The sequence below is a fragment of the Haliotis rufescens genome, unplaced genomic scaffold, assembly GCF_023055435.1.
Source record: "Haliotis rufescens isolate VD_foot unplaced genomic scaffold, xgHalRufe1.0.p SCAF_3, whole genome shotgun sequence".
NCBI classification, from domain to species: Eukaryota; Metazoa; Mollusca; class Gastropoda; order Lepetellida; family Haliotidae; genus Haliotis; species Haliotis rufescens.
Window position 1 is genome coordinate 19,722,721 of NW_025964001.1, and position 25,724 is coordinate 19,748,444.

At 40.6% G+C, this 25,724-nt stretch overlaps 2 protein-coding genes across 2 annotated transcripts; both read right to left on the reverse strand.

The window, feature by feature from the left end:
• Positions 1-1,706: 1,706 nt before the first annotated feature.
• On the reverse strand, positions 1,707-10,257 carry LOC124137009 (G-protein coupled receptor GRL101-like). Its single transcript, XM_048403882.1, has 15 exons — positions 10,092-10,257; positions 9,614-9,789; positions 9,259-9,426; positions 8,950-9,060; positions 8,743-8,859; positions 8,182-8,391; positions 7,345-7,675; positions 6,727-6,902; positions 6,389-6,523; positions 6,131-6,247; positions 4,372-5,928; positions 3,375-3,511; positions 2,636-2,678; positions 2,115-2,341; positions 1,707-1,952 (listed from the first exon to the last, which is right to left on the reverse strand). The coding sequence occupies exons 1-15, from the start codon at positions 10,178-10,180 to the stop codon at positions 1,794-1,796; spliced, it is 3,753 nt and encodes a 1,250-aa protein (XP_048259839.1). The 5' UTR covers positions 10,181-10,257; the 3' UTR covers positions 1,707-1,793.
• Positions 10,258-12,661: 2,404 nt separating this feature from the next.
• On the reverse strand, positions 12,662-23,691 carry LOC125384353. The gene is made up of 11 exons (XM_048403369.1): positions 23,617-23,691; positions 21,563-21,631; positions 20,713-20,881; positions 19,732-19,965; positions 17,674-17,775; positions 17,261-17,365; positions 16,393-16,644; positions 16,042-16,217; positions 13,649-13,801; positions 13,218-13,368; positions 12,662-12,966 (listed from the first exon to the last, which is right to left on the reverse strand). Exons 1-11 carry the CDS (start codon positions 23,689-23,691, stop codon positions 12,662-12,664), a joined length of 1,791 nt encoding a protein of 596 aa, XP_048259326.1.
• Positions 23,692-25,724: the final 2,033 nt, after the last annotated feature.

A 25,724-nucleotide genomic window follows, 5' to 3' on the forward strand; every position in this document is an offset into this window, starting at 1 on the left:
TTGAGTATATGGGCAGGATATGTGTTGAATGCACAGGACACTTTTCCGTTTGTATGAACCAGATTCAAAGCATTGATTACAGTTGTTAACATCACTAACATATGCGATATCTCAGTGAGGAGGAATTAAATCGCTCAAATCTCACCTCTTATATTTTGAAATCGTTAATCCTTTGAATGGGCAGTACAAATGCAACGAGAGAATTGCTATCACAATTCCGCTATTGTTACAGAATCTATAAAGTCGGTACCATGCGATACATGACAATGGCAGTCCATTACAACTAGCCTTGTCTGTTCCAATAACAATTTGAGAATTAAGCTACCTTTGTCTTTTACTAGTAATCCTTAACCAGCCCAAAGTGACATGTTTAGAGATTGCTTTATGACAATCAATGTTATAATACTTCGTATAAAACATTCAACACGCGGACGTTCAGTACAGCCAGACAAAACCATTACCGCGCCCTCCTATTATTGCATTTATATACGATAAGCCTCGGGGTATACCATGTGATATTCGGGATTGGGTGGAAGATAGTGCAGTGAGGGATCGTTGATTTTTGGTTTAAAATAGTTTGTATTGAATATACTGAACAAGATAATGTCTCGTTCACACACACACACACACACACACACACACACACACACACACACACACACACACACACACACACACTCACTCACACATGCACAAGCTCTCTCTCTCTCTCTCTCTCACACACACACACACACACACACACACACACATATCCTTTTATTAAAATATCATCAATGTGAATAAACAGATTGATAAAATGATTATTAAAAAACATCCTGTACATTGTACTTTATGTATGCACTGTGGATTTCTTTTATTACTTTCTAAAACTTTTTGTTTTCCCCCTTTCTGATCACGCGATCTCCTAGCAACCACGCCCAATGAGCACATCCGCTTAGAACTGTCAAGAACTTTGCAAGTTCGCTTGTCTTCAATATGAGCAACAAAACATTTTCATGTGACGCTTAATTTGATGGAGAGGTGTTCGAGATGACCAGGGAGCCTTTGGTCATTTAGATTATGACATTGATGACTTTATCGTGGAGAAAGTTCCAATTCAAGATGATGACATTCCGACCGTCAACTCCACTCGACAAGATAGCGCCTCTCTTCCCGCCCTTGCAAGTGCAACAGAAACGGATTAATCTGTAACATGTATTTTCGTACCAAATATGACACCAAAGTTTGCTCAAATGGTTGAGATTCCTTCCTGTATATTACCATTTTATCCTTTCTAAAAGAATTGCAATTACGTTTCTACTAATGGGAATCTACAGAACTAAATGTGATGAACTGGTACTTTGACGTTTATCGCCAAACGAGAATGATAGCATAACTAGAAGGGGCACCAACATTTAAACTGGACCTTTTCCCCAATTAAAAAGGTTCATTTGTGTCCAAGTTTGAATAGTACACTCCGACACTGATCACAATTTCATCTAAAGCCAATTCATTATGATCCATATTTCGTTCAGCCTTAAACCTAAATGCTTAAGCTCTTTCAGTCGACATTGACATAATATCCCAATAGATTACGAGGAAACAGAAAAAAATAATTGTGACTATAATTGGTGCTAAATATACCATTTGAAGTTTCATTGGTCTCATGCTGTGTGTATCTATAATATGAAATCGAAACAAAATCAAACATTGTTTATATTGCAGATTTTATTGTTAACTGCGTCGCACAGTAGTTTTCGTCATCATGTCCATTCGAAGAGGAGGCGGTATCGTATCCATATCTCTTTCCATTGTCAGTTGTCGACCATATTTGCGAGACGTTGTTTCTTAGCGACTGTATAAGCTTTCAACATCTTGGATACAAGATGACCAAAGTCCAGGATATCCTTACTATACTCGTCTTCGATTTCCGTTGCCATGGGAACACATGCTGCAGTCACCCTTTTGATAATCTGTAGAATGATAAGATTTATGTGAAGCAACGAAATACCCCAACAATGTTCGATAGCACCAATTCTAACACGATGACAAGACACAAAATGCACATGAATCACATTAAAATGTCTAAATATGATTCGACAGCTATATTATTAAAAGAGACCTCAGAAACATACCCCCTTATCAAGGACAACGTATACACTGTCTGTCTCTACCAAGCCATTGACAAGACCATTGGAGTGAAAAAGGTCCACCGATCTGGCTAGCTGGTGAGCAATGGTCAGCATATCTCGGGCTGACGTCAGTGACCCAATGTAAGAGGACAGACAGACTGAATTCGGGGGCTGGCTCAGGAAGAGGAGTTCTTTTTGCAAAATATGAGGGACAGAGGACCTTGTCCTGCCTGTGAAAGCAAACAAAAATAAATGAATTATTGTACCTTGTAAAATGTACCCGCAAGTATGTGTTAGCGTAATAACTTGTTCAAAATGACAAAACTTTCTACACTTTTGAATTGGCCAACGTTTAAATTATTAATATATAAGTTGTGATTACTTCAAGGTTACACATCTGAGATAAAACAAAGCAAGATTAATACATTAGTACATTTCCACATAAGCACTGTTTAAGAAAATGCATAATTAACTCATCGTCACTGTTACTTGTCACTGAATCAACAACACACACACACACATACCTGTTGATCGAGTGGTACTTGAAAACGTTTTTTCTCTTTTCAACTGCAAATATAAATTGTCAATGCCAATGAATAACCCGCCTGGATTATCCACCGAAATAGATTGAAAACTGGAGCAAATGTTAGAATAGCTGTGACAATTTTATGAATGGGCCGCTGAAAATCAGTGATGACACCAGGCAAAAGAGGTAAGCATGTCCAGGCCTACTTGCAGCTCCCGTCATTCACACAATTTGCATAAAAAATAAGGATTTATTTACGGCGGCCTGTAAACAAACCACACAATCAAGTTATCGATGAACCAGGAAATCAGGAAAGTACATATACTAGTTTTGTTGCAACTAATACACTGAGGTTAAAGCAAAGAACATAATCTGTGAAATCCCGAATTTTCAGCATAATCATCTTTATTTGAAACGAGATTTTATGTTTGTGTTTGTTTGTTTGTTGTTTAACGCCACACACAGCAATATTCCAGCTATATGACGGCGGTCTGTAAATAATCGAGTTTGGATCAGACAATAAAGTGATTGGCGTCATGAGCATCGATCCAAGCAGTTGGGATTCGGTGACATGCAACAACAAAGTCACCGAGCCTCACCACCCGATCCCGTTAGTCGCTTCTTACGACAAGCATAGTCGCCTTAACGGCAAGCATGGGTTCCTGAAGACCAATTCTACCCCGGATCTTGACGAGTCTTTTTTACGCTTGTATGTGCACAATAGAGACGATTGCTACCTTCCGTTTTCTCATGGTGTCAACTGATGACAAAGTATAGATGATGGGGTTGAGAGCCGAGTTGATCGGGAGAACAAACACTGCAACCCAGGCGTACACTCCAGAGTTGATAATGTGGCCCTGGAGAGCCATTAGACCTGTAGTCAGAAATCATCCGATTAACAATTATAAATATCCCCATGTTAGGGGATTTTGGACGCTTAAGAAACATTCGTAGTTTTCTTTTTAATCACGTTAGCAACTGTAAAGCATGTCATGCGCTTATAAAAGACAATTTTCAATGTCTGTGTGATGCTTTACCCCGTTATAGTGCGAGTCATCGCGATAGACAAGGCAGTGTATGACGTCGGAAAACCTATGATCCGGTGATATATTTAAAAGCAAATTCCTGCAATCTGATTGGCTGAATAGATAAATTACTCTTGCGTCCATTGTAAAAAAATAAACCTTTCCACCGAGAGGGACAACTTCAACCACAATGGAATGTTAGGGAACACCATTGTAAGTTGAGGTAATCAACTTGCCACCTTCAAGTTGGGCCCATGATCTCATCGCTACAATTATTGTAATACTATAAAATTGCGATTTTAGGTCTCGGCTACAATCGTTACGCACTTGCTAATTGCACGTGTAGGCTAAAATCTTTGCGAGGTAAAACCGAAGTTTACCAGTAGTCCAGACTAATCTTTAGCAAAAGTCACTGGCATGCAAGGGAAGGTCTGTTTCAACGTGATACTCTGCTGCACATTGACATTCGCTTTGTTAAACAGTGTGATTGAAATCGACACTTCGAAGAAACACAAGAATGTTCATAATCGCGATAAGGAGTTTCGATACAACTGACAGTTATAAGGATTGACTGTGTATTTCCTTCGGTTCATTGAGGTATGAAAGGGCCCTGATGTGCTGTACTGATTCTATTGCATGTTCACTTGGATGGTTTTTGAAGAACTATATACGACAACGTCATGCATTACTGTGGATCGTTATAACTTACCCATGACACAGATGGGGAACCAGCACACAAAGTCCGTCAGAACTATGAAGGAGAGCTTCCTAGCAATGGTCATGTCGTTCGTTGTCTGCCCCTTCCTTAGCTTCTGACTGGCCCTAACTGCCTGGTAGATAACAGCCTGACCCAAAGCGATGAAGACAAAACAAATGAAGTTCCAGAGGACAAAGATAGCGGTGGAATACTCCCATCCTGGAGGTCTGTTCCTGGTGAGCGGTAGTGCGAGACACACTCCTGATCTTGAGTAGAACGACCTGGAAAAGTAGTCGATGGGCAAAAGAGGCACCGCTGCCATCAAGAAACCCAGAACCCACACTGAAAGACTGATGTACTTGGAAAATCGTTTGAAAATATTGAAATCTCGAAAAGGAAATTTGATGACAAGGACTCTGTCTGCCGTGATCATACAGAGGAACATCACTGATGTTTCACTTGATAGGGTTGCTAGAAACCCTGCCAGCTGACAAACCCAGCTGCTTCTCCACGCCTCGTCATTCCAGCTGTACACGCCTCTGTAGATGGTGTCAGCACTTGCTATGATGATCATGTATATTCCCATCACAAAGTCAGACAAGGCGAGATTAGCAACAAAGAAATCATTGCTGCGTTTCAAACTCTGTCTGTCATAGATGCATCGAGACAAAATGACCAAAAGGTTACCAACAAGAGCAGTGAAACCTAGAACCCACATTGAGATTCTGAGTGCTTCATTCCTCATCAGGTCTGAGCAGGAAGAGAACTCGTCAGCCGCGGGGAGACACTGTTCTTCTGGAACACCCTGTGGTCTGAAGCAGCAGAATACATACTTATCATTGTGAAGATAACTGAGCTTGTCTAGGCCGGAAAATATGTCTCCAGTGAATTCTGTTATGTCGTTATTTGTAAGATCTAGAGTTTGGACTTTGCCGGCTCCAGTAAAGCTCCTGTCCTCTATCAAGGTGAGTTTATTATGCGAAAGGTTCAGGAAAATAAGACTGGATAACCCATAAAACATATTTTCAGCTATCGTAGAAAGGGCCATATTCGACATGTCGAGTGATGGCAAGTTTGAAAGTCCATCAAACGACCCGGGGTATATCTGAAGTATATCATTGCCAGTAAGTAACAAAGTATGCAGATTTCTCATATTCCTGAATAGACCATTTGAGATTTTCTTCAAAAAGTTCTTGCGTAGATCTAAACGTAGTAAATTCTCCAGTCCACTAAAACACTCCTCTTCCAGTTCATGCACACCGAGGTTGGACAGATTGAGCACCGCTAGACTCTCCATGTGATAGAAAGTGTTATTCTTGATTGTTATATTATAAGTCTTACTTAAGTCGAGTACCCTAGTATACCGAGGTAGATGTGCAATAGTGTCGAGGTAAAACATTCTGCATGTGATTTGTGATCCTTTACAAACACAATCATCAGGGCAGACCTGGTTGCAGAAATATTCATCATCTCCTTCAGGACAATGTTTCACAGTGTCACACACCTGTTGCCATGGGATACACACTCTGTTACCACGACAACTGTATCTGCCAGGGCAGGTGAAATTTACTGCAACGAAAAGGTAAAACGTTTACATACAATTGGTTATTTTTTAGGCTTTATCTTTTTTAAGCTTGTGGGGACATGCAGGACGCGATGTGTGGTGATAAGATTTTTTTTTATATAAACATAAACAATCATCAGATACTATGCAGTAGATGTTTCTGTTTCATAATTTCAAAAATATCAAAACAAATTAAAAGAAACCTACTGCATCCTCTTTCGTCCATCCCGTCAGCACAGTCCGGGCGTCCATCACAGACCAACCTGATGGGGATGCAGTAGCTGGAGGGACACTTGATATAGTTTACTTGGCACTCGTGCTTCTCTGTCGAACAGAGCATCGCATAAATAGTGTGCCACGACATCATACATTTTACGCCATGGAATGGTGTGTATCTAACTCTCAAAGTTTGTGCACAAGGTTCTTGGGCAGATAGAGAAGGTTCATAGGCAGATTATAACATACCACAATCCTGTATATGTGTGAGGTCACGACATCCTGTGTAGTGCTGATAGATGTCGTAATCCAAGATGCATCTGTGAGAAGTGGCAACAACTACGCCGCTCGTACACATGAGGGAACTCGTGTTTGATTGCAATCCTGAAAGAACAAGGGTTGCAGAACAAAAACGTGTTCATACAAAAATATACTCTCCGAACACCTGAAAATCGACCTTGTCCTGTTTTTACATCTCATTCGTTTTGTCATTGCATGACAACAAGCTATAATACATCAACCATTAAGTCATGTGACTATCTACATGTTCTCATAGTGCAGATGATGTTTAGTGTTTATCCACTTACGTTCTTCGCATATCAGAGGCCCGACCGTATGTCTCACACGACTTAACCGCAGGGTATCACCCATCCATATCTTTGTTATTGGCAAGCTGTCCATGTCATCAAGGTACCCGCTGTCAGTCAGCCAGACGTTGTCGTCAACCAGAAAGAGATCGTTTCTGGTTTTGTCACAGGCGCACCTACGCCAGGTGCAATGAATTAGCTAGATATAATATCCAGGTTGAAAACAAGACAATACGTGTATTGTATTCAATACATTTTTTCTTATAAAATATGCATATGCCCATTCGTCTGATTCAAAATAACATGAGGATTACTCCATGACGTCACCTCTGACAACAAGATATATCTGCCGAATCCCAAGACAGAACATTTGCGGGGTAATTATGTTTTTTTCGCCACACTGAACCCTAAATCATATGGTGATAAATGGTAATATAGTAAAGGCTGGTTATAAAAAAAGCAAGCAATAATGATATTGTATTCATTTTCTTTATCCATGACGTTGTTCATTTTGGGGATTAACGGTTACAGTGAAATTGCACACATCAAGGTAGTATCGAATATTAGACTCGTTTATTTAATGAATGACAGGTGTAATCAAATGAATAGAATATTTACTTTGTAATGTTACCAACACAGACATCATTGAGAATGCAGCTACAGTTGCTTCCGGTGTCAGCCACAAAAGTCCTCTTCTTCTTGTTCACATCATACCAAGCAGAGAAGCTTTCGATCAAATCAAACGCTTGGAGACAGTCAATGTGCACTGACTGGCGGCATGTATTAGACATGGACATGACATAAGCAATGGCATTCTCAGGGAGAGTGTAGTGAAGATCTTCTATGAATACAGAATTCGCAGTCACTGTCGAGTCTTCCATGTCATGGTGAATGATGGTCGTTATCTTCCCCTCAGTCTTGTTGAATGCACATTCCACAGAAAACGATTCTTAAAGGACGAAGGGGAACAGCACTGTATATTATTTTAAAATAGTAGGATTAAAACAAATAAAATTTGTCTTTTAATCCCAGCATAACTAGTCTATTGTGATGTTTTTAAAGCCTTTTGAACTTCTAAATTTACTTTTAGTCAAGCTGACGGAAAAATATTTGTAAATTGACTGAATTAGTTTGGCCTTGTGTAAATTGCCTTGGTGGAAATTTTAGTCAGCTTACACATTTACATATATACGAAATGATGTGAGATCCAAGACCAATACTATTTTATGTTTTTATCCACATAACTTTATTCGTTTTAATTAGGTCATAAGATAGCATAACACTATAAAACAATAGGAATAACATTTGAAACATATTTTATGCAATATAGTATCATTTTTCTTTGTGAAAACTGATGAAAAAATGCATTTTATCAAAACCAGTCTCTTCGAATATGCATAAGGATGAACATTAACAAGAGCGCATCCAAACATGTTGGTATGATATTGGTTCTACCAGACGTTTCTTGCATAACAATGCTGTATTTGCCACTGTTCCTAGCTCCTAGGGCATACCACGCCCTGCAGGACGGCTGACTGTTTGTTGTACATTGTGAACCCTCATCCTCCCTGTACTTTCCCCCACAGTCCACAAAACCGTCACACACCCGGGCAGGGGGCAGGCACCGTCCGTCATAGCATTGGAAGAAAGGTTTACGGCATACTTCTGGTAATAGCAAAGAGATATGGCCCATGGATGAGGTAAAGAAATTGAGAGATATCATCGCAGAATTAAGCTTTCTGTTCTAAAAGCGATCATGCTAGAAGGCAAATTCCCATTTAAGTTACAATTGCACCAGCCGGATGAAAAAGGATCAAAAGTTAGTCAAAGCTGGTCATAGGTAATGAGCCTGGGACAATCCCAGAATTGGGTTTATCGCTGGTTTCCTTTATGGAGCTAATAAACATGTAAGACTTTGTGATTCTTTGATTAATATAGGACTTTGTGCCTTCATGACATGTATGCAGACAATGTACATGGATTATTTTGCTCTTATTCCAATAAATGGGATCATACCACACTGCTCTTCATCTGATCCGTCCACACAGTCCTGCAGGAGGTCACACCTCTGGTCAGCTGACACACACTGTCCACTGCTGCAGCGCCACTGGTCAGAGGAACATTCACGGGACACTGCGTAGAGAATCGAGTATTTCACGGTAATAAAGTTACAATTAGAAACTGAGTATACTGAAATAAATAGTAAAATTATAAGACTCTCACCACACTGAGTTTCATCTGATCCGTCCTTGCAGTGTTCCTTGTAGTCACAGTAGAAAGCGAAATCCACACATCCTCCTCCAGTGCAGGAGAACATGCCGAGTGGACAGGGGTCTGAATGATGAAAATGATGAAGAGTCTGAGACCGTCTTCAGTGATATTTCAAAAGCAGTGTGGAACTAGTATAAGTCAATTTTATTTAGAGGGTAACGTCTAATATTATTCGCATACATTTCTTTGTTTACTCTTTTTGGGATATGCTCACTGAAGCTGATTGTGCACAATAACTATTATCAAAACTGAACGCTATACCTGAAGTGCAGCTATCCTCGTCACTACCATCAGTGCAGTCCATACTTCCGTCACATGTGTACAGTCCAGATATGTACTCGCCGCTTGTGCAAGGGAAGTAATAACCAGTTTGGGTATGACTGTCGTCATAGGTGTCCATCATGATGTCTGCAGCTCCTCCAATTAGCACTGTGAATATGTTAATGGCAACAACGTTCTATTTATTTTACTTGATATACTTAGACATTCCTTAAAATGTTTACTTTTTGCCCTTCCTTTTGGGAATTGTACAACCTTGTAGGCACATATGATGGGTGTCAAAACGATAAAATATGGAGGGGACTTTTAAGCAATGTGGATGTGAAAATCCGTAAACCTGAAGGATCCGATGGTTTGTTTGTTTTTTCACAGATGTACTGAGAGAGTTTGTTGAAGGCACAGGCCACGTCGTGCCAGTTGGCGATGGATCTGATGCTGGAGATGACCATCATGGTGCATGCCTCTCTTTCAAACCCGTCCGGCTGGGGTGCTCCATCAGAGTCCCCAGCATACCTGAAACAAATAGATTTTTTCATATATTCGTATAATTGCAATCTTTTATAACCATTTGCTTCCTGTGGTTGTTTATACAGTGTTGCATGTTATTCGTCGGTGGGGTGTTGAAGTTCTTAATTTTCTGATCATCCGATTAACTAATATATACATTTTTTCTCTTTATTTTCCACGTATTTCTACGTCGATGTGTACAAACTTGTCATGTTTGACTTTACAGCTGAATATCTGTACACCTATACATGGATGGGACAAATTAATTTAAAAGTGTCTTTAATGCAGTATGTATCAACTTATTTTACCATTCTGTATGGGATAAAGGCTTTCCGTCTGTCCATACAAATCTGCCAAGTCCTGTTTTTCTTAACCCTGTCAAACATAAAACGAACATAGAAATATCATGGGCATACCTCCAGACGTCTTAATCGATACCTTTCCCTTAACTCATCGCAGAATATAACACACATGTATTTACTTATGCAAATATTAGGTGGAGCTAATATATTCATTCAACCAACATAATTACGCCGATACATTTGAAAAATACAAATGTCTTCTGGGTAAATCACAGGATAACGTCCATACTTTCGCTGACTTCACCTATATAAATTTTCTGTTTAGTGAATATGTTGTTGTTAAGGATGGTTGAGTGGAGAAACAGAGCCTCGTTCAGGTTACTGATGCTGACGAGATGTCCTCCAGCCTCAGAGCAACGACGTTCCGCTTCAAGCCAAGACAATCCATCATCGGCTGTATTGAATCGATAGCAGCTGTCATCATATTTATACCAGTAAAGTTCACAAGCCCCTGGAAACGAAACGTTAGTTGGCAGTCTTAGCTATGAAAGGTATTTCAGTTGCATCTATTGGTTGTAAGCGGATCACTGCACAGCTCAGAAACGACACTCTGCATAAGGACATTTGTCCATCATTATTTCTAATGGGCATTAAAGTACTCACCGACGGAGTAAAACATGACTATTCATTTAAAACTATGCAGGTGAAAATAATACAGACAATTTCTGAAGGAGATTGATATTGCACGACACATTCCACGAAAAACGGTTACCCTTAATGTTGTGGTATCTTTACCAGACTGAGGTGTCTGAGATATAGATATGTTCCTACCTGACGTATTCATTGAACTAGCGCTGAATTCAATAGTCTGCAGGGTATACTTCAGGAGGAACCCTCTTCCAGCAGTATCAAAGTCAGAATAAAACTCCACATCCATCATCTGCCAACTACTCTGAATGTCTCCTATTGGCCTTCTATTTTTACAAAACTTTCCAATTAAGGTTTTCTCATGTGCAAGGTCAAGGTCAAAGAGACTGACGTAGTCTCCCTCACACTCTCCAACAGCTATGACGTCAATCATTTCAAAGGTCACAGTGACGTATTGTCCAATCTGACCCAGTATTCTCCAATGACAACTTGTCGACACCGGGTAATAGTTGGGGAAGGCAGCACTGGAGATGTAGCCACACTGGTGAGAACACACGGCCTGTCTGGAGCAGCTGGACTCACCCTGGCCACAACCGCCACAGTCTGAAATTGGCAAAGTCAGCTGCAAAACCATAATGATGGTGTTCTTCTGCATGTAAAAGTATTGTTCCAAATCACTTATTAACATGTCTCCCTGTTTAATTACAAATGTAAATGAACTATTCGAATGGACCATAATAATAAAAAAGGTTTCTTTACAATGTTTACAGTAGCAGAATCATGTTAATTCTACAAATATTATCAATTCCATACACGTATGTAAACGTATCTGGCACCTCAAAGGAATATATAAAGTACTCGCTGGGAGATGACAATCACATTATTGGTTCCAATGAAATGTCTGCTTTAATGACTGATGTCCATCGGGTATGTTCTCTAGTAATATGCTATACCTGTTGCATCAACTTTTATTGTAAAACCTCTTGCTTGAGTCTCTCTTATTCTTGGACAAGCGATCAAGTTAACCCATATTTCGTTGGAGGACGATATATAGTGTGGCCCTTCGAGTGTTTCAAACGTATGTCCTGTCAGTGTAGCGACAATATGGCTTCCGGCACGGTTTCTGTCCGATATTGTCAGTCTATCCTCACAGTCGAAATACGCATTAGCATCCTGAATAAAGAGGGACATATGAACAACAATCTAACGAACCATATTTTCCTTAAGCACATATGCATTAATTATACATATGACAACATAGCTTACAATGTTCACTTCACTCCATATACAACATACATACATATCCTTGTAGTTGTTAAGGACCAACCATTTGATGTTCTTGAGGACTGTTGTTGTTGTTTTTCAATAAAACCATGTGTCCTCGAAAGTTCTTTACCTGTATATCCCGAAACACCTATTCTGATAAAAACAAATGCGCGCCTCAAGAGAAGCTATAACTATACCTAGAAGAAGTGACAATAACGATATTCTATCTTGAAAATTTCCAAGCCCCGTCAAACTATTAAATTGTCCGCCACTGAATTGAACACTGATTCATAAAATGTAAGAATAATATTACATAAGATTCTTCTTTTGTTGCCAGATCTAGATCTGTTAATCCAAGTCTGACAAACGATCCTTCCTCCAGTCTCACAGTCCAAGTGCAGTTTATGTTCTCTCCATAGTAGAATGGGTACGAAGGAGAAATAATCTCCCCAGTGCTGTTCACAACGCCACCACATTTGTAAATGTCAGCAGAGTCTGAAAAAGGGGATTAAAATATTAGGCATATTACAGTCTATCCAAACAGTTCACTAAATTTCCAACATATGAAAAACACGAATATTGTAGTCACTTAAAACAGTATTATAATGTTCTTTTTAAAATATGATTCCATCTACAAAATGCAGTTTGAGAGTTTCAAGGTCCTACCTACCAGCCAGGCACAACACTTGTCCATATTCGGTAGCTCCTCCATATCCTGTGACCCACCAGTTTTGATTGTGACGACTATACCTATTCCCAACTAGGTATGTGCAATATTCGTCCGGAAATGAATATCGATAAGAGGCGTAGATGTGTGTGTTTGACAGATACTTATTCTTGCACTCCTCTGAGGTAACACCTGGTGTTACAAAGCTGTTGTTGTAGACATTCTGGTAGAAACTGTGGCCTGGCATTCTGTACAAACCCACGCTTGTGCTCCCTTCAGCGCATTTTAGGTCGACGGTCACTGTGTTAAACACATAATAAAGGATAAATAGCACCCATGTTGCGCCATGACTGTGGATTATATATATCTAATATATTTTAACTCTACGTCTAGGCGAGTCCTGAGCGAACTAAACCTAGTCTAGTTTCCTTTCCTCTCAAATGATGATATCACAGAGAGGCAGTTACCAACGTTAACTCATTACTATAATGAACCACTGAACGACTCACTCAACATTTTACGTAGACACCATTTCCCCCCACAAAGCCTACCTCGTTTGGGGCATCCAATAAGGTCAAACCTCACACAAAGAGGTGAAGTTTCCTGATACAGATGAAGCCTAACAACTCTTGTCAGAACTCGTGTGGAAAGTAGGAATTTTTGTGAAACAGTTGAAGCATATGTCGAATCAAGATGAAACACCTGTAAAAAACAAAAAGTAACAGAAAATCATACTTTTTTAAGTTAATGTGTTTGTTTGGCTAATACACTTTGAATAATGTTCTCAGTCGGAAAAGAACTTGTTGGTATACAATAACCCTTCTCAATAGCTATGATGCTCACTTTCACAGCCATATGATTATTATGACCGACATGTCTATATCTGCATGCGGATAAAGAAATGCCAACATGGAAAACAATGACGATTCGATTATATGAACATTTTCAGTCTTTACTCATTAAGAAAGGACTAGCAGTTAACCTTGGCATCTCCAATTCTGTTTTCGTATACTGTGAGATTGCCTTCATTAATTCCAGTCCAGACTGTGAAGTTATGAGGCAGATATTCATCTCTGCCGTCATTCCACCCTTGTAGGATGACTCCTTCTAGAATCATTGGGGTCAGGAGGTCCACCTGTGCAGACACATTTCAAAACTTAATTCGGCATGGGTCATGTCAACCTTAATTAGCAACAATGCACAATTACTATGTTCAAATCGGACCATTTGTCTATTGACATTAATGACAGTGGGCGGATGTTTCTGGATATTTTTACAGTTGCAATCTTCGAATTTCAGAAATGTTTTATCAGTGTCAAAATGAATACCTCAAATGTAGTTGATTATTGTACTTTTCCTCGTGCATCTATCCATTTGCATAGCATTCGTGATTCAAAATGCAACGATGACGTCTTGGATTCATGGAAGAGAATAATCAATCAATATCGCTGTAGCCTCCTTAACTAGTAATCAGAGACTTCGTAAACAATGCAAACCAATCGGTTTTGTTATAGGTTGACATAAAATTGTATCTGGCAGATAGGACTAAGCAAGTTTTGCTTTATTAAAACCAATTACCTTTCAGAGAATGCACACGATTTTATTCCATCTCATTTACCATTGTGAAATATATCGAGTAGATTTTGTAAAGGCAATTAAAAAAGATAGTTCCAGTGCAATAATTATCTCGAGTCAGATTTCGAATTTCTTTAATTTAAGTAGAGTGTGTAGGCAAGGAGATCCCTTGGCACCATATATATTGATGGCATGTGTTACTTTTAATTTTCAATGAAAAGATGAATGTCATCGTATCCCAACTGCATGGATCGATGCTCATGATGTCAATCACCGGATTGTCTGGTCCAGACTCCATTATTTACAGACCGCCGTCATATAGCTGGAATATTGCTGTGTGCGGCGTTAAACAACAAACAAACAAAACATCATACAGTATGGAAAATGATTGACCTTTCGATCATTCCGTATTACTTGAAAATGAAATGGATTTGGAGACATATATACTCACAAGGAGTATTTTGGAAAAATGTCACCTTAAACTTCAGTTTATGAAAATTGTCACCCCCTAGTACAGTATATCAAAACTTAGGACATTTGTGACGATGAATATCTACAACTACCGATTGTAAATTTTGCTCCAATTAATCCTACATCCTCTTTCTCAAATTGTTCGAAATATATGAGAAACCTGAGTACAAATACGGGACAGTTTAATTATTAAAACACTTTAAGTACAATTTCATTTGAGTGGAAAATACTAATTATATGTTCAGCTATTAAATATCACAAATATCTCGCTATTTCAAACACATTTAATAAAAGATAATTAGATAAGAAATTTCCAAAACAAAGTTTTACATAGGATCCTTACAACAAAACCCTTTTCATGTAAGATTGGTATTAGTGATGAAAATGAAAATGTTTAAACAGTCATCACTGCTTCCTATATTGAAGGTGTTGCTATTAATTATTTACAGACTTAACTTTAATTGAGTACATGTCACTTAATCATGGCAGCTTTTACTCAGGCCACTCCACGATTTCCTTTCTTCAATGTTTCATGCCGCGTAGTGTTTTACATGCTAACTTGTGTTTTGAGTTCGACTTATCAGGGAAAGTGTTAAGTTAAGGTTTACTGGGAAAACAATACGTTAAATGCAGGACTTCTTCATGGATAACATGTATGTGAGATTTGGGGATAGGACTCTTTCGGAAGTATGCATTCCCATGGGTACCATTTGTTTTCTGATCCTTGCTGATCTGTTTTTATTTATACAAGTCAGAATTTCTGCTAAGACTGGGGAAATCAAACCAAGTGAAATTTGGTCTAAAACTTCAGATATATCGATGATCTGGCACCGTTTAAAGATATTTAAATAAACAATTCCATTCCACTAACTTACCCACCTGGGACAGAAACAAAAGATATTCACTCAAAACGCTTGGCCTCTTTCATATTTAAATATAATAATAAAGATTCAGAGTGACAAAAATGTGACTTCAACTTGCCAATAGTCAGCTTTCCCTTTATGTCGAGCAATATTCCAGCAACTCCACCTTTTGATGTCTACATTCCACAACTTTTGACGTAAAATTGAACATGCTCTTTCAACCAAGATTTCAAAGAGCGTCATACGACTCTTGCTCAAAAGTTGGTTGATCACATGGCATCATGACTACATCAATTTGATAGTGATTCATGAACACAGGCCCATGGTATAGTCAGAATTGTACAAAGGTTTCTGCTTTTAACAGAACTGTCTAATTATTATGGAGGGGATTTGTCGCTTATATTTCTCATCATAATATATACCATTTAATAATTTCCCTACTTCAAGTGACCCGTGTATGACCTACCTGAATGTAAGGATTTGGATCTCCGGAATGAGAACACCACCCTGTGGCTCTGTTCAACCTAGCGTGATATCCATAGGATCCCTTTCCATCAGTGGAAGATGTAAACTGGAAATCTTTAACATCACCAGTTCTCACACCCAGGGACTTTCCGCAACCGGTGGCTTCAATGAAATGACCTTATTGTGTGAATCTCAAAATTTGTGATTAAACAGAATTCGAAATCAAGACAAGTTATACGAAATACAAAAATGGCGTGCCGTTTTCGTCAATATATATAGTTATTGAGCGCAAGGAAACATTTTACTCGTGCAGCCCATACATTGTGGAGACGTATACATGTACAGAAGTTACCTTTTCCACGGATAACTATTTCTGACACCTCAAAATAATTATAATTGTCCACATTATAATAGGGGTCATAATGAACGAAATTATGAAGTGTGACGAAGGTGCCAGTTAACGGTCGACGGCACTGGAAGCGAAACGATTTAGTCCTGGCAGGGTTGTACGGGCCATCGCAGTTGTAGGCTCCGAATCTGAGAAAGTCCCACTGCTTTTGACTGACGTAAGCTACAATTCGACGCGTGTTGTAAGGCCACCAATCTGCAAATAAAAAATATAAAATATCAAGTACAGGTTTTATGAGCAACAACTGTAGGAGTAGCAGTAGTAGTAGTAGAAGTAGTAGTAGTAGTAGTAGTAGTAGTAGTAGTAGTAGTAGTACCAATGCTACCACTACTACAACAACAACTACTACTACTACTACTAGTAGTGGTAGTAGTCACTTTAATTACTACTACCGCTTCAAAATTAATATTGCGACTACATCCAACACCAGTACGACATAACTACTACTACTACTACTACTACTACTACTACTACTACCACTACTACTACTATCCGGGTTAGGATAGGTCTTCAACAACCCATGTCATCGTATCCAGACTGCGTGGATCGATGCCCATGATATCTATCAGTTAATTGATTGGTCCAGATTCGATTAATTACAGATCGTCGTCATAACGCTGAGTGCGGTATTAAACAACAAACAAACAAACTACAACTACTAAAAGTAGTAGTAGTACCAGGTGCAGCAGGAAGATCTTATTCAGGTCTGAAACTACATATATTTTCCTATCTAAGTTGTCATCATTTATAATGTACAGATTTCAGCCTTGTTCGCTGTTTATGCGAAATAATTCTTTTCTTTTCCACTTACTGTAGGCCTTGTAGACTGTTATCGAGTAGATTTCATAATCTTCACTGAGATCAACTTGTAACCATGGCTCTACAAACGGTCGCGCGATGGCAAATGTTGGTTTTCCTGCAAATGATAGCAAGCTGAAGAATAACATGTGTGTTGGACACCTATGGCTGGCCCTCCCAATTACAGTCATAGATCAGAGATAATAATAGGAACTTTAAGATTCTATGGAGACAAGAAGATATTCATGCTGACTTGACAAAAAACAGTTTACGTAATTGAGTGAATGACTGAACAACTAAGGATCATTATCAGGTCGTAGCTGAAAATAAATCCCACGGTAATAGGATACTGACATTTGTCACATCTGACGTGTTGTAATGTTTCGGTAAAATGATTTTACAAAAAAAAGTGTTTTCAAATATTACCCTTTTCACCATTCACGATGTTTTCAATGGGGTTGTCAGAACGAGATGGCGGAGAACGATACAGCTTCCTCATTGCGACATTTGGAAGATCGCCAGTAGAATCTGAATATTAAAATGACATATTATATGGCATTATGTGGCATAACACCCTCCGTCTAAAGTATCCTCTCCCACTAACTCCCGTTTCATGTACGCTCTCCCACACCCTTCGTCTCACGAAACTCTCCACACACTCTGTCTAATTTACCCTCTCAACACCCTCCGTTTAAGACACCCCTCCCACAGTCTGTCTCATACACCCTCCCCCATACCCTCCGCCTCATGTACCCGTTCCGATACCGTCTGTCTCATGTATCCTCTCCCATACCCTCCGCCTCATGTACCCGTTCCGATACCGTCTGTCTCATGTATCCTCTCCCATACCCTTCGCCTCATGTACCCGTTGCGATACCGTCTGTCTCATGTATCCTCTCCCATACCCTCTTCCTCATGTACCCGTTCCGATAACGTCTGTCTCATGTATCCTCTCCCATACCCTCCGCCTCATGTACCCGTTCCGATACCGTCTGTCTCATGTATCCTCCCCCATACCCTCCGCCTCATGTACCCGTTCCGATACCGTCTGTCTCATGTATCCTCTCCCATGCCCTCCGCCTCATGTACCCGTTCCGATACCGTCTGTCTCATGTACTCTCTCCCATACCCTCCGCCTCATGTACCCGTTCCGATACCGTCTGTCTCGTGTACTCTCTCCCATACCCTCCGCATCATGTACCCGTTGCGATACCGTCTGTCTCATGTACTCTCTCCCATACCCTCCGCCTCATGTACCCGTTCCGATACCGTCTGTCTCATGTATCCTCTCCCATACCCTCCGCCTCATGTACCCGTTCCGATACAGTCTGTCTCATGTATCCTCTCCCATACCCTCCGCCTAATGTACCCGTTCCGATACCGTCTGTCTCATGTACTCTCTCCCATACCCGTTCCGATACCGTCTGTCTCTCCCATACCATCCGCCTCATGTACCCGTTCCGATACCGTCTATCTCATGTATCCTCTCCCATACCCTTCGCCTCATGTACCCGTTGCGATACCGTCTGTCTCATGTATCCTCTCCCATACCCTCCGCCTAATGTACCCGTTCCGATACCGTCTGTCTCGTGTATCCTCTCCCATACCCTCCGCCTCATGTACCCGTTGCGATACCGTCTGTCTCATGTATCCTCTCCCATACCCTCCGCATCATGTACCCGTTGCGATACCGTCTGTCTCATGTACTCTCTCCCATACCCTCCGCCTCATGTACCCGTTCCGATACCGTCTGTCTCGTGTATCCTCTCCCATACCCTCCGCCTCATGTACCCGTTCCGATACAGTCTGTCTCATGTATCCTCTCCCATACCCTCCGCCTCATGTACCCGTTCCGATACCGTCTGTCTCATGTACTCTCTCCCATACCCGTTCCGATACCGTCTGTCTCTCCCATACCATCCGCCTCATGTACCCGTTCCGATACCGTCTATCTCATGTATCCTCTCCCATACCCTTCGCCTCATGTACCCGTTGCGATACCGTCTGTCTCATGTATCCTCTCCCATACCCTCCGCCTCATGTACCCGTTGCGATACCGTCTGTCTCATGTATCCTCTCCCATACCCTCCGCCTCATGTACCCGTTCCGATACCGTCTGTCTCATGTATCCTCTCCCATACCCTTCGCCTCATGTACCCGTTCCGATACCGTCTGTCTCTCCCATACCCTCCGCCTCATGTACCCGTTCCGATACCGTCTGTCTCGTGTATCCTCTCCCATACCCTCCGCCTAATTTACCCGTTCCGATACCGTCTGTCTCATGTATCCTCTCCCGTACCCTCCGCCTCATGTACCCGTTCCGATACCGTCTGTCTCATGTACTCTCTCCACACTCTACGTCTCACGTACCCTGTTCACACACCCCTTCTCACGTACCTTCCCAACTCCCCATATGCATCTTCCTCATCACGCATTTGGTTATACAGTTTGATGTTTAATATGATACATCAGGACACTACTCACCACAGACAGGAATGTCACACCCATAAAGCTTTTCATCTATGACACAATATGGTCTTCTTTGATAATACCATGTCTGACGGCAGAAATTCCCATCAAAATCCCCGTCATAATGTTTTTCAGCAATGGGATACGAATTCTCGTCCCACCGTTGACACGGTCTGCCGTCGGCGGTGACGTTGACCCAGCCTCTGTAGGACGCGCCCCTGTCCTCACTGTACATACATTCACGGCGTTCTGTAAATATTACAGGAAAGGTCCGACATAATATTTCAAAAGTGAAAGGTCATCTCATTGGTTTATAATTTCATAATACTAGTGTCCAATGGCTGACAGGGTCGACCTGCACAGGCGACATTGACCCCGCCCCTATTGTACGATCTCTTGTGCCACTGTTACACTCATGGCGTTCTGACCACTTGACCACTTCCCTTCAAATAACACCTGGTACAGATAGTATGTCTGACATATTCATGGTATCGTATTGTCATGCATAATAATGTGGAATGTTACTGAATACAGTTCGCGAAGAACGCCGTTCCGATACCGCCTGTCTAATTATCCCTCTCCTATACCCTCCGCCTAACGTACCAGTTCCGATACCGTCTGTCTCATGTATACTCTCCCAACCCTTCGCCTCATGTACCCGTTCCGATACCGTCATGCATTATACTGTGGAATGTTACTGGATACATTCAGTGCAGTAAGTAAAAATGCTATTCAGCATTTCTCAATATCCCGAATCATCAAAAGGCACCAGTTCACCACTAGACGGATATGTATAGTAAGTGTCATTCCAAATAAGTCAACGGTTTTTGAGTTCAGGTTCATAATTTAAATTATAATTTTTTTTCTGGTTTTGTAGCTCTAGCTGAAATATATTTCATCTCGATACAAAATCCAATTAACCACACACACCCTCCCCTCCCCCGTCCCCTACGAAGACACAGACACACACCCCATCACCAAGAGGCGGAAAAGTACCATATGCTTCATAGTAGCAGAAGGTGACGTTAAAGTAGTTCTCCGACTCTTCTGCCACGAAGCTTCCCTCCCCGCTCATCCAGCTCCTGTTGGCGGTCTTCACGAAGGAGAACACTTCCTCTTTGACCACCATGTCGGCAACTGCCTGGCACGCAACCTCTGGAGATGGCTTGAAAGAAAAACAAATACAACAGTACAGAACATCATTGCAATATGGTTCAATGTTCAGTGTGTTCAGTTAAATATTGTAATTATATTAAGGAATCTGCACATATGCTGATATAATAATAAGTTGTGGGGTAAAGCCATTCTCACTCACTCACCATCAAAATAAGATCAATGCCATATGTACATATTTCCAAATATGCAAGGCAATAAATTGAAGGGGTTGACCTTAACTAATGAAAAGTTGATTTTTATTCGAATCCAACTAAAAAACCAGGCTTTATGTGTAATGACGCGTCTGTATGTTACACGTTGCAATAATGCTGACATCATGTTAAATTCATATGCCAATTCAGTGATTATTTTGATGTCAACATAGCAGAAAGTAATTATCACTATATATTAATGCAACCTCAATGGAGTGTCGACCCGAGCCAAATTAATCACTTGATCAAAGATCCACGTGGTCTGCAATCTCAAGTCAAAGAGTGTGTCCACTCGATCTAATTATTGTCGACTAGTATGACAGAGATACAAGGAACCTATGTTATTCCAGGATCCCACAGGGCTCCTCAGCGAAACTCATGACGTATATATAAGATACACATTCTGTGAAGATATGTTCCAGCAATGTCTGAAAGAGGTGTATTTGAAAGGTTAGACCTATTGTTTGGTGAGCTCTCACATCGACAAGTCTCCTTGCTTTTGTACTTTCATCAAACAGAGCATTATGTTGACCGTTGCCACTGGTGTTCTGCAATGTATTATGCAGTGGGTCAATAGAGCTATAGTGTGTGGTCAACAGTGTATTACAATTGTTCTTTAATACTACATCGATTTAATACCTTCATCAAGTAGAAAGGAAATGTCGTAGGCAGTGTAATGGTGTCGATGTCATCGTCATCCCTGCAGCACAGTGTTAAATTAATCCCCGGATCTGTGATGACCGCGTCAGGAACCACGCCCCCTGTGTCGTCCTCCCACACACTGTAGTCGGGTAATGGGAGTAACCCTTTCTGGAATCCTGTGAATTAGGATAAAAGAAAAACATGCTTACTGCAGATTATATATATTTCTATTTAGAATGCTCAAGAGGCGGTGGGGCAGCTAGTGGTTTAAAGCGTTCGCACATGAAACCCTACGCCCGGGTTCGATTCTCCACAATGTGAAAAACCCATGATATCTCCCTCCGTGACAGTGCTGGTATTGCTACAGGCAGCGTAAAACCAAGTATACTCCCTCACTCGCTTTATCCAGAAAACTCTGTTTGACAGTGGACTCCTTTGATGTCTTAAAAGATATACAAGATATGTGGTTACTGTGGTTACTGCGCGTCAGCTTAGTGTGACTAGTAGCTAACTGACTCAGGCCTTCGACCAGTTTAGCGAAACCCACGAAAACAGGGATTGTGTTACTAGACAATGGTTCAGGTTCAAACGAGGTTGCGGTGTATGTCAGTAAACGACAACTGAGATGACTTATTCCCATTACCATCCACACAAAACTCCCATCAGAAGAGGTAAACATTCACTTATCTGACCCGGCCGCGTCATACCAAAAGACGTTAAAAGATGGTACTTGTTGTTACCCTGTCTGGCGCTCGGCATTAAGGGGTTAAAGCAAGGACTGGTCGGCTCGGAGTCAGTATACTGTGTCTGAGTGGGGTATTAATGTTAAACTGCGGCATGTTATCTCAGTGGGCTAGCACTATAAATCGGCATCAGTCCGTTCTAGTACAAGCAGCCACACACACACACACACGTGCATGCACGTCGCTATATAAGTGCAATAATCTTGGATGCGACGTTAAACCCAATTTCACCTCACCTCACTTATCTGATGAAAATGAATCAATGGTGAAGGGAAGGGAGTAAACAAAACCTCACCATTGGAACACAATTGTCCTTCAGCTTTGAGCAGACAGTAGCGACCAGGAGGCCACTCACTGCTTACTGCAGGTTCGGCTCCATCGTCAATCCTTGAACAGAAATTGAACTGGAATGTCTGTTTGTGGTAAGGACCCAACAGTCGGAATCGTTCTGGAAAGCGTTGACGAGAAGTGGTATTCTTTGACAGCGTTAGGTTGATATAGCCAAGATTCCAGCCATGGCTCTCCGGCTCCGGGCATCCAAACACCGTTGATAGTAGGCTGTAGGAACCAGCTGGCCATGAGCTGCGTTGGACTTCTGAAACAGGAATGTCCCTTCTCATATCCTTTTTTGCTAACGTAGCCCTGATTTTTTACTAGTATGACAAAAATGTCAATTTCAAAATAAATATATACTATGTAAAAAACATTTCAGGTGAAGTCAAGCTCCCAAACACAACATTGTGACAGTCATGAAGCACGTGACATCGGACACCACGTTTAAGGGATGGTATGCCAGATTGACCGTTGTCACTTTGACTCGGTTGTGAGCGGACGCATTGTTTTCTTGAAACCAAACGCTTACAGACAATTTATTAAACACTTTTAATCAATAAGGAAGCAACAGCATGCGACGTTTGCAACGTGCTGAACGTTTACGTGCCACGGGCATGTTGCAGGTGTGCACACTTCAGAATATTGCTGCCCAAACGCTGCATGTTCTTAATCTGTCGTCAGCAGATTGTGGGTCCGATATCAACAAACACATCACTTCGATGATCGACGTCACACAGCCCAGGACAGATTAATCGAACGATGTAGTTTGTAGTTTGATTATTTCTTTGAAAAGGAATTACGGACGATACGCTTACCTGTATTACACAATATCCCTTTGTATCCTTGATTACAATGACAGATGCAGAGTTCAAGATCAGGAGTCCCGTCATTCTGACACTGGAGTCCGTAACACCCTGTGAAGTCAGCAGGAATTAGAGAAAAATCAACGAGATGCGGGGAAATGCGTATCATAGGTCCCATGCCAATGACATTCGCAACGTGTTTTTCGCGACGAACGTCCAGCATTCAGGACTGATGTTCCGTATTGAAGATTAAGTTTGAAACTTCAGACATGCATGGAAGTCAGCCTTTCGTTTAGATAATATAATGTGTTCAATTGACGATGTCATGAACAATACAAAACAATATATATAGTTGAATGAATAGAGGTTATCACGCGAGTGTTTTGGGGGATGGTAAATATCCTGCATTAGGAATATTAGGAATAAACATTGTATTTAGCGAGCCTTGGCGAACTAAATACATAGTGTTTATTCCTAATACAGGATATTAACGATCCCCAAACACACAATAACGTGATAACCTCTTGATCATATAATGTCATTTTTTAATTCTGTGCTTCAAAATTGCTTTCCCTCACTCACAAACATTACCGAAACATTGCGAGTTTTCCTGGAATGCGCGCATTAATATTTATTACGTCACAGGGTAAGTGATGTGTCAGTCGGACAGTGACAGTAGCCAATAAAGTCCCAGCTGCAACATATACGCAAAACAACAATTATTTTTAATTGCCTTTCGCGGCAATCCTTCGGTCTGTCTGCTAGAGTAGCTGCCCTTTGTCAAAGGGAAGCTACTCTAATCCTAGTCTATGAGACGTCACGGCCACGGTCAGACGTTGTTGACAGTCGGTCTGTCCTGTCATAACGTTAAGAAGTGTAGATGTACACACAGCGACAAAACGAAACAAGGTAACAATTCAAACATATTTCGGCCAAATCCAACTATTTTAATTTGTAGAGAAAGGTTCAAGCCGCAGGGGTCTACACGCACAGATATGGCTACTGATCCCGCTTGGTTAGGCCTCGTGCCCTCGCAAAATTGTGTCGAAATTTATATCTCCAAAGTTAGACACTGATTTTCAGTATATTAGACTGTTCTTTTGAAAATTGAAAGCAATTATCTCTATAAGTTTATCCAGATTCCCGATGGTTAATTCTGACTCGATCGCCGAATGACGAGGGCGACGCCATGTTTGATTATAAACAGTGAAAGTAGTCCCTACTTGACCTTTGATATTTGCATCTCTATCCGCATATGACCCAAACGGATATCGTTTTTATCCGTTGGCTTTATCCTACCGAGAAACCTACCCATTATATGATAAACGGTATTATTCAGTGATAAATGTCCAAGGCTAAGAGTATATGTTGTAATGCGAGTGTTAGAATGTGAGTGATTCTGTGTATAAATGTACCAATCTTTGTCAAAGTATCCTAATAAACACTTAACCCATACACAAATAGAAACACCTCTTTTGTAGATATTTTCCTTTGGTCCAGGCACGATCACTATTTAATTATCATTTATTTATATTTGATAAGTAGAGCCCTTTAAGTAGAAAAACACATGTTATCCAGATACATTTCCTTGGTCCCAAGAGACATGTTGCAGGGTGTAAAATTGACTTGATAAGTCGAATAGCAATCAATGCTGTTTTAAACGCACTACTGGCTAAGTCGTCTCTACACAATTGAGTAATTAACAGACAATTGCAAGTATTAATCCAACAATTTAGCTGAAGGCCTCGTGTCACTTGTGTCTATTAACTTTCTGTCATCAGTATGTAATCGATGCCCCGTTGTAGCGGGTGACACGTATCTATCGGCTTATACATATTTTATAACCACCCTATACATATATCGTATTAAAACATACGTGATGAGACCTCACATGTTTTCTGTGTGGACGCTTCTTATTCCACTGAAACATTTCAAAAGAGCAGATGTTTTATTCACCAGCCATTGTGAATCCAAAAGGTGGTTTGGAAACTCTTTATTTGAAACGAAACAATGGGTTTTTAAAAAAACAAAAGTAAGCAATATCTCATCTTAACAAGAACCACGATATTGATTGATATTTAATAAACCCTATGTAAATGTGACTTGATTTTAGTTCTCTT